Source organism: Ornithorhynchus anatinus, chromosome 13 (genome assembly GCF_004115215.2).
Source record: "Ornithorhynchus anatinus isolate Pmale09 chromosome 13, mOrnAna1.pri.v4, whole genome shotgun sequence".
NCBI classification, from domain to species: Eukaryota; Metazoa; Chordata; class Mammalia; order Monotremata; family Ornithorhynchidae; genus Ornithorhynchus; species Ornithorhynchus anatinus.
The window spans coordinates 38,581,044-38,595,816 of NC_041740.1; the positions used below are offsets into that span (position 1 = coordinate 38,581,044).

General features: G+C 59.0%; 1 protein-coding gene across 1 annotated transcript; it reads left to right on the forward strand.

Moving 5' to 3' along the window:
• The first annotated feature begins 4,602 nt into the window (after positions 1 to 4,602).
• On the forward strand, positions 4,603 to 13,621 carry LRP10 (LDL receptor related protein 10). Its single transcript, XM_029078199.1, has 8 exons — positions 4,603 to 4,732; positions 7,537 to 7,917; positions 8,508 to 8,552; positions 8,820 to 8,955; positions 9,950 to 10,140; positions 10,516 to 11,458; positions 11,702 to 11,831; positions 12,653 to 13,621. The coding sequence occupies exons 2-8, from the start codon at positions 7,860 to 7,862 to the stop codon at positions 13,205 to 13,207; spliced, it is 2,058 nt and encodes a 685-aa protein (XP_028934032.1). The 5' UTR covers positions 4,603 to 4,732; positions 7,537 to 7,859; the 3' UTR covers positions 13,208 to 13,621.
• The last annotated feature ends 1,152 nt before the right edge of the window (positions 13,622 to 14,773 follow it).

Below are 14,773 nucleotides of genomic sequence, written 5' to 3' on the forward strand. Positions count from 1 at the left end.
ACCTCACTGGGGGCCAGTCGGCCCACTCCACCCTGGGGTCTCCCCTTCCTGCGGGTCTCCCCTCGCCGCATCCGCTATCCCTCCCCTGGAAAACCTCTCCCCTGCTCCTTTCTGCCTTTCCCTACTTGCCCATGGCCACTAAGGCAACTGAAGCATGTAGTTTCCCCTCCTTCAAAGTCTTATTGAAGGCGCATCTCCTCCAAGATGCCTTCCCTGACTAAGCCCTCATTTCTTCTTCTCCCATGTCCTTCTGCTTCACTCTTGCATTTGGATTTGGTCCCTTTATTCACCTCACAGGACTTAATAATAATGATGGTATTTGTTAGGCGCTTACTATGTGCCAAGCACTATTCTAAGTACTTAGATAGACACAAGGTTATCAAGTTGTCCCACTTGGGGCTCACAGTCTTGACCCCCATTTTACAGATGAGGTAACTGAGGCCCAGAGAATTGAAGTGACTTGCCCAAAGTCACACACCTGACAAGTGGCGGCGGCGGGATTGGAACCCACACCCTCTGACTCCTAAGCCCAGGCTCTTTCCACTAAGCCACGTGGCTTCTCTAATTTATGACTTATGTTCGTAGCTGCAATTTATTATTTATTTCTATTAATGTCTGACACCCCCCTCTAGACTGTAAAGTCTTTGCGGGCAGGGAAAGTGTCTACCAACTCCGTTATATTGTTATATCGTACTCTCCCAAGCGCTTAGCACAATACTATGATTGATTGATTATTTGCCTGTGAGAGGGAAGGTATGAGGGTGATTGAGTGGCCTTGGATGTCCAGGAGGCCTGGGGGTCCAGAGGGCCCTGGGGATGGTTTATGTGAGGATATCTGGTGATTTGTGTGCTTGTGTGCCTGTGCATGTTTGTGTGTGTGTGTGTGTGTGTGTCTGACAGGGTGTGAATATTTCTGGGACTACGTGTGTGGCTGCGGCTCTGTATGTGTGTGGTTCGAGGGTCCACGGAACCCATTTCGTCATCCCTGCCGTTGGCCACTTCTATCGGGGTTTGTTGCATTAGGATTTGCATCCTTCATCCACCCCTCTCTCAGCCCCACAGCCCTTATGTACCCATCAGTAATTTAACTTATTTATATTAATGTCCGGCTCCTCCTCTTTGACTGTAAGCTCACTGTGGGCAAGGACGTGCCCACCAACTCTGTTATGCTGTACTCTCCCAAACGCTCAGTACAGTGCTCTGCATAAAGTAAGCGCTGAATAAAAATGATTGATCGATTGGTAAAATGTGGGGGTGGCGGGGGAAAGGGCAGGCCCCCTCCCCCTCCAGGAAGCCTCGAGCAAAAAGCCCATTCTCTCCTGGGGCGGAAGTGGTGGCCACTACCAGCCTTCTCCATTGTTCCTCTTACCCTGCGCCCCCCCTTTCCTGCCACTTCCCTCCCACCTCCCCACCAGAGCCCTGACTTCACATCCGCAGGCTGTTCCCACGCACCCAGCCCTCTCCCTGGGGCCCCCCAGGCTCTGGTCCCTGCTCCCCACAACCCCCACTCTCCGGAGAAACGGAGACCGACCCGCACTGGGAAGGCAGGGGGAGAGAGCCCGGCCCCTCTCCAAGTGAGATCACTCCCACATACTTTCCACCCTGGCCTGGGGCCGCCTCTCTCCTCCTCTCCCGCCAGGCTGGGCTTGCCCTAGCCAGAGCCCGGCCCTCTCCCCAACCCCCTCTGGCCTCCACTCCCTCCAATTTTACTTCTCTTTGCCTCCGGAGGACCTAGGCCTGGGCAGCCCGGAGCCAATTCTCTTTCTGGGGCAATCCGTAGGACCCTCCCCTCCTTGTGGCTAAGGGTCTATAGGCCCCCAGGCCCCACAGCAGAAGAGCGGATGGGCTTCATGGGAGAGTCAGAGGCCACAATGTGACTCACAGAATGGGGCAGGATGGCAGGGAAGGCCCAGTCACCCTCTCGCTGTCCGTCATATCCTGAGCATTCACCCCACTTCGCTCTCAGCACTTCGGACTCAGAAAGAAGGTCCCACCGGACGGGGGAATGGCCAGAGGTGGAGGCGTCAGGGACAGAAAGTGACCTCAGCACATTCCCTATTACTTCAGGGCTCACTCATATACATATCCTTTCCTTCCTCCTTTTTGGAAATCAGTTTTCAATTACCCAGTAGATCGTCAGCTCCTCGAGAGCACGGAATCAGGTCCACTTGTTCTACTGTACTTTCCCAAGTGTTTCGTACGGTGCTCGGCGCGGAACAGATGCTTAACAAAGCCTATCGACTGATTGGTAGTTACTCAAAATCAATCAATCGTATTTATTGAGCGCTTACTCTGTGCAGAGCCCCATACTAAGCTCGTGGGAGAGTACGATATAACAGAGTTGGTAAATATTTTCCTTGCCCACAGTGATCTTAGAGTCTAGAGGGCTGTCAATTTTCTGGGACTGGAAATCCATTCACTGAAAACATTCTCAACCAGGTAGCTGGGCAACAAGGCTGGCGACTGGCCACCTAGCCCCTCCGGGCATCTCTTGTGCCAACGTGGTGAGCTGGACTGGATGGATGATACTTAATCGAGTCTCCTCCCCAACCCCCAATCAGCTCTCTTTTTACAGTTCAGGCGCTCTCTTCTCCCACACCACCCCAGCTTGCCACTCCTCTTCTCTAGAGCCAATCCTCATCCCTCCGGTTGCTCACACCCTCCCTCCCTCCCTCCTGCTTTGCATCCAGCACAGCACAGCTCTCCCCATTTTTTTCCCCCCTGTGGTATTTGTAAAGTTCTTACTTCGTGCCAGACACTGAACTAACCTCTGGGCTAGAAACAAGCTAATTCAGTTCCACACAATCCAGGTCCCACGTGGAACTCAAAGTCTTTATCTCCCTTTTACAGATGGGGTCATTAAGGCATGGAGAAGTTAAGTAATTTGCCCAAGGTCACATAGCAGATGAGAGGAGGAACCAGGATTAGAACCCAGGTCCTTCTGACTCCCCAGGCCCATACTCTAGCCATTAGGCCACGTTGCTCCCCAGAAGGGCAATGCTTACTGCCCCCCAGATGAACTGCCATCCTCCTACAACCAGGCCCTACCGAGGGAATCAATCAGTTAATAGCCTCAGTCCCCTCATCTGTAAAATGGAGCCTCACATGGGACAACCTGATTACCCTGTATCTACCCCAGTGCTCAGAACAGTGCTCGGCACATAGTAAGCGCTTAACAAATACCAACATTATTATTAATAGCACTGATTAACCACTCGCTCATTGCTGTGCACTGTACTGAGAAAAATTCATCGGGGAAAGCCTCCTAGAGGAGGTGGGCTTTCAAAAGAGTTTTGGAGGGTGGGGAGAAACGTGAAATAGTTGGTTTTAAGGGTTTGCGGCAGAAGTGGCGTAGTCTAGTGGTGAGAATCTGGGCCTGGGAGTCGGGTGACTTGGGTTTTAATCCTGGCTCTGTCAACTGCTTGCTCCGTGACCTTGAGCAAACCACTTGACTTCCCTGGGCCTCCACTTCCTCCACTGCAAATTGGGGATTAAACCCTACTCCCTCCTAGTAAGCGCTCAATAATTACTATGGAACAAATGTATGAATACATAAACTCTAAACCCCATGTGGGACAAGGGACGGCTCCGTGGAAAGAGCCCGGCCTTAGGTGTCCGGGGTCCTGGGTTCTAATCCCAGACACCACCACCCGTCAGCTTTCGGCGAGTCACCTGACTTCTCGGGGCCTCGGTTCCCTCATCTGAAAGATGGGGATGAAGACCAGGAGCCTCTTGTGGGACCACCTCATTACCCTGTAGCTACCCAGACAATTAGAACAGTGCTTGGCACCAAGTAAGGACTTAAAAGATACCAACATTATCACGTGGCTCAGTGAAAAGAACCCGGGCTTGGGAGTCAGAGGTCATGGGTTCTAATTCTGGCTCCACCGCTTGCCAGCTGTGTGACTTTGGGCAAGTCACTTCACTTCTCAGTGCCTCAGTGACCTCATCTGGAAAATGGGGAGGCAAACTGAGCCCCACGTGGGACAACCTGATCACCTTGTATCCCTCCAGCGCTTAGAACAGTGCTTTGCACATAGTAAGCGCTTAACAAATACCATTATTCAGGGAAGCAGCGTGGCTCGGTGGAAAGAGCCCGGGCTTGGGAGCCAGAGGCCATGGGTTCGAATCCCGGCTCTGCCGCTGGGCAGCTGTGTGACTGTGGGCAAGTCACTTCACTGGGCCTCAGTGACCTGATCTGTCAAATGGGGATGGAGACTGGGCGCCTCCCGTGGGCCCCCCCGATGACCCTGTATCCATCCCAGCGCTTAGAACAGTGCTCTGCACATAATAAGCGCTTCACAAATACCAGCATTATTATCGACGGGTACCTAGAGTGGCGCTCAGAACAGTGCTCGACCCATAGTAAGCGCCTAAAGGAGACCATTAGGCCGCCCCGAGCGGCCGCTTCTGCGCCCCGCCCCTGAGCGCATGCGCAGTGTGAGCGCCCCCCCCCGCTCGGGTCTGTAGGGCAACAGCGCCCCCTGGTGTTGGGCATTTTAGGTGACCGCCAGGGGGCGGCAGAGAGGCAGGCGGAGGGGAGGGGACAGGAGGGGAGGGGGCTGATGCTGCTGCTGCTTCCAGACACCTGTATTTAAGGGGGCGGAGGGGGAATAGGCAGGAAAACCAGGAAGGAGGAGGAGGAAGGTCGAGTTTCCTGCGTCGTTGGATGGGGTGGGCGGGAAGGCCAGGAATCCCGCCCTTCCCGAAAGCCGCGGAGAGACGCATGGGGGTGAGAGGAGAGAAGGAAAGGGGGCCTTCCGGGTCTTACTCTTCCTTTTCCCACGCCTTCTTTCCCAACTCCATTCTTTCACTCAAACGGATTGATTGAGCGCTTACTACGTGCAGAGCACTGGCCGGAGCGCTTGGAATGGGCAATTCATTCAATAGTATTTGTGGAGCGCTTGCTATGTGCAGAGCACTGGACGGAGCGCTTGGAATGGGCAGTTCATTCAATAGTATTTGTTGAGCGCTTACTATGTGCAGAGCACCGGACGGAGCGCTTGGAATGGGCAAATCATTCATTCAATAGTATTTACTGAGCACTTACTGTGTGCAGAGCACTGGACGAAGCGCTTGGAATGGGCAATTCGGCAACAGAGAGAGACCATCCCTGCCCAGTGACGGGCTCACGGGCTAATCGGGCCTCTCCAACTCCAGGAGGCCCTCCCGGCCTCGTTTCTCTTTTAGTCATGGTGGTATCTATTAAGCGCTTACTGTGGGCCGAACACCGCTCTAAGCGCTGGGGCAGGTAGGGGGTCATCGCGTTGTCCCACGTGGGGCTCACGGGCTTCATCCCCATTTTACAGACGAGGGAACTGAGGCACCGGGAAGTGAAGTGGCTTGCCCAAAGTCACCCAGCCGAGAGGTGGCGGGGTGGGGATTAGAACCCATGACCCCTGACTCCGAAGGCCGGGCGCTTTCCACTGAGCCACGCTCTTCTCCCTAAATGATCTCGCCCCCCCCAAATTACCATCTTCAACGCCAACTACGCACTTAGACCTCCACCTCCCCTCCAAAGCTTCTGTACACGTCGGTTTTCATACCCTGTTATTTAAGCCCGTACTCTTCCAAACATCCATTTTTTTCTCTTTCCTCTACTACCTGAACCTATTTTCGTCTCTTTTCACCCCCGCTAGGCCGCACCCTCCTTGAGGACCAGGGATCACGTTTTTTAACTCTTTTGAACTCGCCCGAGTGTTTAGTACAGTGCTGTGCATAGGAAGTGCTCCATAAATGCTATCTACCCAAACGTTTATTACAGTGCTTCCCCTTGTTGATATAAATACCACTATTATTATTATCAGAAGGTTGTTGGTTCTAATCATGTCTGCCGTGTGACCTTGGGCAATTCACTTCACTGAGCCTTAGTTTCCTCCTCTGTAAAATGGGAATCGAGACTATGAGCGCCACTTGGGACGGGGGCTGTGTCCAACCCGATTTGCTTGTATCCACCCCCAGCGCCCAGTAATAATAATAATGTTGGTATTTGTTAAGCGCTTACTATGTGCAGAGCACTGTTCTAAGTCCTGGGGTAGACACAGGGGAATCAAGTTGTCCCACGTGGGGCTCACAGTCTTAATCCCCATTTTACAGATGAGGTAACCGAGGCACAGAGAAGTTAAGTGACTTGTCCACAGTCACACAGCTGACAAGGGGCAGAGCTGGGATTTGAACTCATGAGCCCTGACTCCAAAGCCCGAGCTCTTTCCACTGAGCCATGCTGCTTACAGTGCCTGACACTCTCCCTTCCCCTCCCCTCAGCACTGTGTTCATTTGTGTATATTTTTATTACCCTATTTATTTTGTTAATGAGGTGTCCATCCCCTTGATTCTATTTATCCTGATTGTTATCTTGTTTTTGGCCCTCTGTCTCCCCCAATTAGACTGTAAGCCGTCACTGGGCAGGGATTGTCTCTATCTGTTGCCGAATTGTATAGTCCAAGCACTAAGTACAGTGCTCTGCACATAGTAAGCGCTCAATAAATACTATTGAATGAATGATTGAACAAAGTAAGCGCTTAACAAATACAGCAGTTATTATTAGTTGCTCTAATAATAGAGCCCAAGTCACGTGAGGGCCAGAGTTGGTTGACTCCAGAAGGAAAGGGGCTGGCAGACCGCGTCCCCCACCCCCTCCTGTCGTCGTCCATGGAGCCTTGGGATAATTCATGGGGTGCCTTGCCCTATCGCCTGGCCTCTTTGAGATCCTGTAACTCTGTGGGACATAAGGCGTTAAACACCTGCCCCCTTTTTCTCCCCCCTTCCACCCTGCACCTCCGGGCAGTTTTGCCCCACACCGTCCCCTGGGATGGCCCATTTCTCAGAAGGTGAAACTGAGACTTCCTGCCAGACAGGGAAACAGCTGGGAGGGGGTCGGAGAGGGTATCTGTAACAATCCGGAAGTCAGGGAGAGGGTTTAGTTTATTTAAAAAAAAAAAACCCACAGGGTGCTTATGGGCATTTCCTGAAGGCTGCCCTCTTCCCGGCCTCTTTCCCCAGGGACCTAAACGGGCCTGGGAGGTGGCCTAGTCTGGAAGGACTGACTAGCTGAGGTGATGGCACTGAAGAGGTTAAATCAGGCAGGGCATTTAAAGGGGCAGGCGCCACCCCGGCCCTCCCCTCTGCTCTCTGAGTAGCCCTGGTGGAACAGGGAAAGGGTTAATGAGGGCAGGGGGGTGGAGCCCTGGGGAGATGATTAAAAGGGGGGGTGGGGCCAGGGCCGTCGTCACTGCCCCCCTCCACCCCCTCTCCCCCAATCACCCGCCTGTCCCAACCCGCCCCCCCCCCCCCCGGACGGCCTGGGCTTGGAAAGTTGGGGGTCGAGCCTCGGCCCGTGTCCCCGCCAGCCTCCTGACAGGAAGGGGGTCTGGGTCCACAGAGCTCAGGGGATCCCACAACTTCCCCCTAGGAAGTCGGACAGGGGAGGAAGTGGCCTTCGGGCCCCGGGAGGGGACTGTCCGGGCCCGGCAAGGGGCACCGGCCGGGCCCCTTCATCCCCCTGGCACAGGGGCACCCACCGTCTGTCACCCCCAGCCTCAGCCCCGGAGTCGCCACCTCTGTGGGCCACCGCCTCCGGCCCGGGACCCCGGCTTCCGGAACGAGCCCCAGAAGGAAGTGCGGCGGGGAAAACAACTCTGAAGTTGGCGAGAGGCACCGCCCCAACAACAAGACCGCGGGCACCACCCGTCCACCCATCTGCGTCGCCCTCCTCGAGGTCCCGGGCGCCGGGCGGCTCGGGGGGACGGGGATGGGGTCCGAGCCAGGAGGCCGCCGGGACCCCCGGGCGCACTCTGCGGGCCCGGGCCCGCGCTGACCACCCGGGCGCCTCGGTGAGCGGGCGGCAGCCGCCGGCAAAGATGGCTCCCCCCGGATGCCCCAGGATGCTCCCTGCCCTCCTTCTCTTCCTTCTCGGTGGTAAGACTCTAACTTGGCCCTGTGACGTTAAACACCTGACCCCCTTTTCCCCCACTTCCACCCTGCACTTCCGGGCAGCTTTGCCCCACACCGTCCCCTGGGATGGCCCATTTCTCAGAAGGTGAAACTGAGACTTCCTGCCAGATGAGGGAAACAGCTGGGAGGGAGGCGGAGACCCGCCACAGATCCGCCTGGGACCCCGGCCCCTTTTCGGCACCCATCCCCTTGTGACCCTCTGCCAAACCCTCTTGTCTGTGGTCATGGGTCATCCCGGCCCTCCCTCTCCTCACAGCCTTCCAGATCTCTCCCTCTCAACTCAGCCACTGTCCCTCCTTACTCTACAGGCCCCCCGGCCCCCCGGCCGCCCCCATCCCATTCCTCCTCCTCCGTCCCTCACTCCTCTCCCAGGCTCCTCCCCTCCCCTCCCCGCTGCCCCTCATTCCTTTCTGGCCTGACCCCTCTCAAGTCTCTCCTCCCACCTCCCCCAGACTCCTGCCAAGAGGTCAGCCCCTCTCCCCCTCCTGGCCTGGTGCCCCTGACCAACCCAAACTCCCAACTCACTCTCCCCAAACTTCTCCCTGCTCCAACAGGAGGTGCTGCCATCCACCTGGACAGGCCACCCTTCCCCAGCCCAGGTGAGTCTGGGGGGCAGGGGTCCAGGACTCACGGGTTGGGGGTGGACTCAGTCCTGGGGAAAGGAGCGCCGCGGGAGGGGTGAAAGGAGGTGATTCCCACACTTTGGGGAGTCCCTGGACTCATGGCAACTCTGAGATGGGATACTCGTGCCCCGCCCCTCACCTCTCACCCCACCAGGAGCCCAGGGCGGAAGGTCTCTGGGAGGTGAGAGGAGCTGAAATCACACACACACACCCCCAACCCAGCCCTGTACCCCTTCCCTGCAGCCTGCGAAAGGGCGCCTGTCGCCTTGCCCGGGAACCCGGGCACTCTGCAGCGTCCCCCGGGCCGGGAGAGCCGCCTGCACCCCGTCAACTGCAGCTGGGTCATCGTGGGCGGCGAGGAGCAGATGGTGACCATCAGGTGAGTCTAGGAATGGGGAGGGCACAGCCCCCGGTTTTGGGTCAGAGTCCTGGGAGGAGACACGCTCGCTTCTGCTCGAAGCTCGTCGTGGGTAGGGAATGTGTACCGACCGCTTAGTAGAGTGCTCTGCACGCAGTAAGCGCTCAATAAATATGATCGACTGACATACCCCAGCTCCGCCTGGGCCTGCACCGGCCCAGGTCCTCATACCTGCCCCGTCTGGGCTCTGACAGGGGAATTGGGGTGCCTTTCGCCTCCGGGTGGTAACTAGGCCTCAGTGGCTTGAGGTGTTAGCTGGAACCCTTTCAGAGCAGATGGGTATTAGGGGTGGGGGTGTGGAAGTCAAGGGTTGCTTGACTGATTTATATTAATGCCTGTCTCCCCCTCTAGACTGTAAACTTGTCATGGGCAGGGGCTGTCTACCAACTCTTGTCCTCTCCCTAGAACTTAGTACAGTGCTCTGCACACAGTTAAGTGCTCGGTAAATCCGATCGATTGAGTGATAGGGGACCTGGGGCAGCTACATCCAAAGCAGGGAGAGTCGGGGAGCAGAAGATTCTGGGACAGAGGGGCTGAGCACTCTCTGGGTGCGATCAGCTGAATTAAGTGCGCGGAAGATACGAAACGTAGAAATGACACGTCCCCGCCTGCAGGGAGCTTCCACTCCGAGGAGGAAGATGGGCTTATTGTTATTATTAATAATACTGACTGGGGTATCTGTTAAGCGCTTCCAATGTGCCAAGCGCTGTAGTAAGTGCCCGGGTAGATAACGAGAGAATCAGGTCCCACCCGAGACTCCCAGTCTAACTAGGAGGGAGCCCGGGTATCAAATCCCCATTTTACAGATGAGGAGACCGAGGCTCCGAGAAGTGACTTACCTAAGGTCACGCAGCAGGCAAGGGGTGGAGAATCAAGGTCCTCCGCCTCCCAGGCCCGGTCTCCTCCCGCCAGGCCCCGGCGCTCTGACGGCGAGTGCGGTTCTCGGTCCCGACAGGTTCCAGAAGCTGCACCTGTCGTGCCCGTCGGAGCGTCTGGTGCTGCAGTCGGCGCTGCATCCGCCCGTCTCCCTGTGCGAGCTGCCCGCGGGGCCGCTGCAGCTGCCAGGAGGAAACGCCACCATCACCTACAGCTACAGCGGGGGCGGCCGGCAGCCGGGCCCCGGCTTCCTGCTCTCCTACACCAGAGGTGCGGCCCCCCGGGTGCGGGCACGGGCGGGCGCCCGGGGAGCGGGAGGGGTGGAGCCCGGGCCCCCAGCTCAAGTCGAGAGAAGCAGCGTGGCCCAGTGGCTCGGCCCCGGGAGCCGGGAGGTCACGGGTTCTAATCCCGGCTCTGCCACTTGCCTGCTGTGTGACTGTGGCCGAGTCACCTGACTTCTCTGGGCCTCAGTGCCCCGATCTGTAAAACGGGGAGCGAGAGCGTGAGCCCCACTTGGGGCGGGGACCGCGTCCAACTCGATTGGCTTGTATCCGCCCCAACGCCGAGTAGGGGGCCGGGCACGTGGTAAGCGCTTGACAAATGCCAGCGTCGTCATTATCGCGTCTCTTCCCACCCCTCCGGCAGAGGGCCCCGAGTGTTCGCGCCGGGAGTTCCGGTGCCCAAACGGGCGTTGCGTGCCTCGGGCCCGGCGCTGCGACGGCGTGGACTCCTGCGGCGACGGCTCCGACGAGGCCGGCTGCGGCCCCGGCCGCCCCTGCAACCACACCCTGGAGGGCTTCTACGGGGTCTTCTCCTCGGCCGGCCCCGCCCGGGCCTGCGTGTGGCGGCTGGACCCCCACGATGGCCGCCGGCTGGCCGTGCGCTTCACGGCCCTGGACCTGGGCTACGGCGACGCGGTGCGCGTCTACGACGGCCTGGGCCCCGCCGACGCCGCCCATCTCCTGCGCAGCCTCGATTACCTCAGCAACGGCCAGGCCGTGGCCGTGGAGACGCTGTCGGGCCGGGCCACCGTGGCCTACGAGGCGGGCCCCTGGAGCTCCGGCCGTGGCTTCAACGCCACCTACCACGTGCGGGGCTACTGCCTGCCCTGGGAGCGGCCGTGCGGGCCGGAGGGCGAGGGCCCGGGCGGCGAGCGCTGCTTCGGCGAGGCCCAGCGCTGCGACGGCACCTGGGACTGCGCCGACGGCACGGACGAGGAGGGGTGCCCGGGCTGCCCCGAGGGCCGCTACCCCTGCGGGGGCGCGGGCGGGGCTGCGGGGGCCTGCTACCCGCCCGCCGACCGCTGCAACTACCAGACGTTCTGCGTGGACGGGGCGGACGAGCGGCGGTGCCGCCACTGCCAGCCGGGCAACTTCCGGTGCCGGGACGAGCGGTGCGTCTACGAGACGTGGGTGTGCGACGGGCAGCCCGACTGCAGCGACGGCAGCGACGAGTGGGACTGCGCCTACGCCCTCCCGCGCAAAGTGGTCACCGCCGCCGTCATCGGCAGCCTGATCTGCGGCCTGCTGCTCGTCATCGCCCTGGGCTGCACCTGCAAGCTCTACGCCATCCGCTCTCACGAGTACAGGTCCGGGGGCCGGGCCCCGGGGCAACGGAGGCTGGGGGTGAGCGGTAGCCGGGGGGGTCGCGGGGGAGGCCGGGGTGGGGTCACCCCCATCACCATCGTTCTCGCCCTACATCCCCTGGGGGGGTTAGGCGCCGGGGGGCCTAGAGACCACCGGGCTGGGCTCCTAAAGGGCAGCTGGGGGCAGGGGATTCTGGGCGGGGGCGCCCTCCGAGCCGGGACCGTGACGACTCCTCTCCCCCTCAGCATCTTCGCCCCGCTGTCGCGGATGGAGGCTGAGATGGTGCAGCAGCAGGCCCCCCCGTCCTACGGGCAGCTTATCGCACAGGGCGCCATCCCGGCCGTGGAGGACTTCCCCACCGAAAACCCCAATGACGTAAGTGACCCATCCCCTCCGTCGTCCCCCCCCCCGTCCCCTCGTGCGCCGGAACAAACCCCTGCCCATACCTCCCCATCCCTCACCACGCTGAGCAGCAGCGTGGTTCAGGGGATAGAGCAGGGGCCTGGGAGGGCGGAAGGACCTGGGTTCTAATCCCAGATCCACCTCGTGTCAGCCTTGTGACCTCGGCCAAGTAATAAGCGCGGGGGAAGATTCGAGATAATTGCATGTGGACACTCCCTGTCCCATATTGGGCTCACAGTCTTAGTCCCCATTTTACAGATGACGTAACTGAGGCCCAGAAAATAATAATAATAATTATGGTATTTGTTAAGCACTTACTCTATGCCCAGCACTCTTCTAAACGCTGGGGTAGATACAAGGCAGTCAGGTTGGACACAGTCCCTGGCCCCCGTGGGGCTCCCGGTCTTAATCCCCATTTTACAGGTGAGGTAACTGAGGCCCAGAGAAGTGAAGGGCCTCACCCGAGGTCACACGGCAGACATGGGGCAGAACTGGGATTAGAACTCAGGTCCTTCTGACGCCCAGGCCCGGGCTCTATCCACTAGGGGATAGAGCCACTTGCCGTATCCACCCGGCCATCCTGTCACTTCATCTCACTGGGCCTCAGTTCCCTCGTCTGTAAAATGGGGATTATGACTGGGAGCCCCCCCGTGGAACAGGGGACTTTGTCCAACCTGATTAACTTGTATCCACCCCAGTGTTCATAACAGTGCTTGGCACATGGTGTGCACTTAACAAGTACCAAGGTTAATAGTTATTATTACTCCGCCTCTCCCACCCTGCCACGGCCGCAGAACTCGGTGCTGGGGAACCTGCGCTCCCTGCTGCAGATCCTCCGCCACGACGGGGCCGTGGGGGCCCGGGCCGGGGGCTCCCGCCGCCGTCAGCGCAGTCGCACCGTCCGCCGCCTCGTCCGCCGCCTCCGCCGCTGGGGCCTGCTGCCCCATTCCGCACCCCCGGCCAGGACCCCGGAGCCCGGCCCCCCGGGACCCACCGCCCCCTCTGCCTCTCCGAGCCCGGAGGGCGCTGCCGCCGAGGGGGGCGCCGCGGGAGGACGGGACCCCGAGGAGGCCCCCGCGCTGCCCGTCAAGGTGCCGCCGCCGCCCACGACCCCGCCCCGCGGCCCCCCCGAGCCCCCTGCCGTCCCGCCCCCATCCCTGCTGTCCGGGGTGGTGCAGGCCCTGCGCGGGCGCTTCCTGACCGGCCCGCGACCCCCTGACCCCGCCGCCGCGGCCACTCCCGACCCCCGCGGGGGGCTCCCTGTCCTCGAGGACGAGGACGACGTTCTGCTCCTGCCCCTGGCCGAGCCAGGCCCCTGGGAGGCAGAGGACGAGCTGCTGCTGCCCTGAGGCGGGCCTCCCCCGGGCAGGGCCTTGTCCTCACGGCTCCGCGCCACTCAGGGAACAGTAGGCCCTGCCGCCGCTACCCACTCCTTGGCTTTGGAACAAGTCTTCCCACACTCTTTCTGTCCCAGCGACTCAGCCCCGTGGTGGGGGTGGGAGGGTCCCACAGCGGGAGAGGATGCCTGGGGCCCCGCTTCCACCTTCCCACCATGGCCCCGAGCAGAACCATTCCCCTCCCACGGTCCTTGAAGCCAAAGAGCCCGGCGGCCGTGGCTGACTCCCGGTGGGATGGGGGAGCGGAGAATATGGATTTGGCGGGAGAGGGCGAGGACGGGGTGACTGGTCCTCTCTGTCCAGCCAGACAGGGAGGAAACAGATTCAACGAATAAAGTGGTTTGTTTTGGGGGTTTAAAAAAAAAATCAAGGGACTCTTTCTTTTGAGTGGGGCAAGAGACCAGCTGGGTCTCTTAGGTCCTGCCACGACTCCTGGCACGGGGACACTGTGCCACACCCTCCCTCCCCCCTTCCTGCTCTCCTCTGGGCCAGTGCCAGGGGTCGGTCCACGCCGCTCACCCCTGCGAGTCCCGCCTGGCCCTGTTGGGCAGCCTGGTCTAGGAGGTCCGGGGTGGGAGGGAGGGGAGAATAGGACTTTGGGGAGGTGGTAGGTTTGTACTCCCAGCCAAGAGTGCCATACCATGAGAGGTGGAGCAGATTGTTGGGAGCCCAGAGCAGCTAAAATTTGTCTCTTCCCACCCACCTCAGACCTTCCCGCCCCCTGACTCCCCCTAGCATCTACCTGCAGGTGAGAGTTTTGGAGGCCAGGTAGTGGGTGGTAGCCATTTTGGCCTTCTGTGGAATCAGGGACAACCATCAGATCCGCCTCTCCCCTGGATTTGGAATAGAGGGAACCAGAATTCAAGACCCTGAATGGGAAATGGGAGAGGAGGTAGAGGTGGTCAGAAGTGAGGGTAGGTCTGACCGGTGTCTCTGTCCCTTTTTTTTGTTATTTACAGTATTAAGTGTTCACTATGTGTCAGGCACTGTACTAAGTGCTGGGGTCGATACAAGCTAGTCAGGTTTGACACAGTCCATGTCCCACATGGGATTTATGGTCTTAATCCCCATTTTACAGATGAAATAACTAAAGCACAGAGAAGCGAAGCGACTTGCCCAGGGTCACACAGTGGACAAGTGTTGGGAACAGGGGTTAGAACCACTTATCTGCTGTGTGAACTTGGGCAAGTCACCTCACTTCTCTGGGACTCAGTTCCCGCATCTGTAGAATGGGGTGTGGTACTGAAAGCCCCATATGGGGCAGGAATGTGTCCAACCTGATTTGCCCGTATCCACCCCAGGGCTTAGTTCAGTGCCTGGCAATAGTAAGCGCCTAATAAATACCATTATTACTAGAGAAGCAGCATGGCCTAGTGCCAAGAGCCCGGGCTTGGAGTCAGAAGATGTGGGTTTGAATGCCAGTCTGCTGTGTTGCCTCAGGCGAGTCGCTTAACTTCTCTGTGCCTCAGTTACTTCATCTGTAGAATGGGGGATCAAGACCGAGAGCCCTCCTGTGGG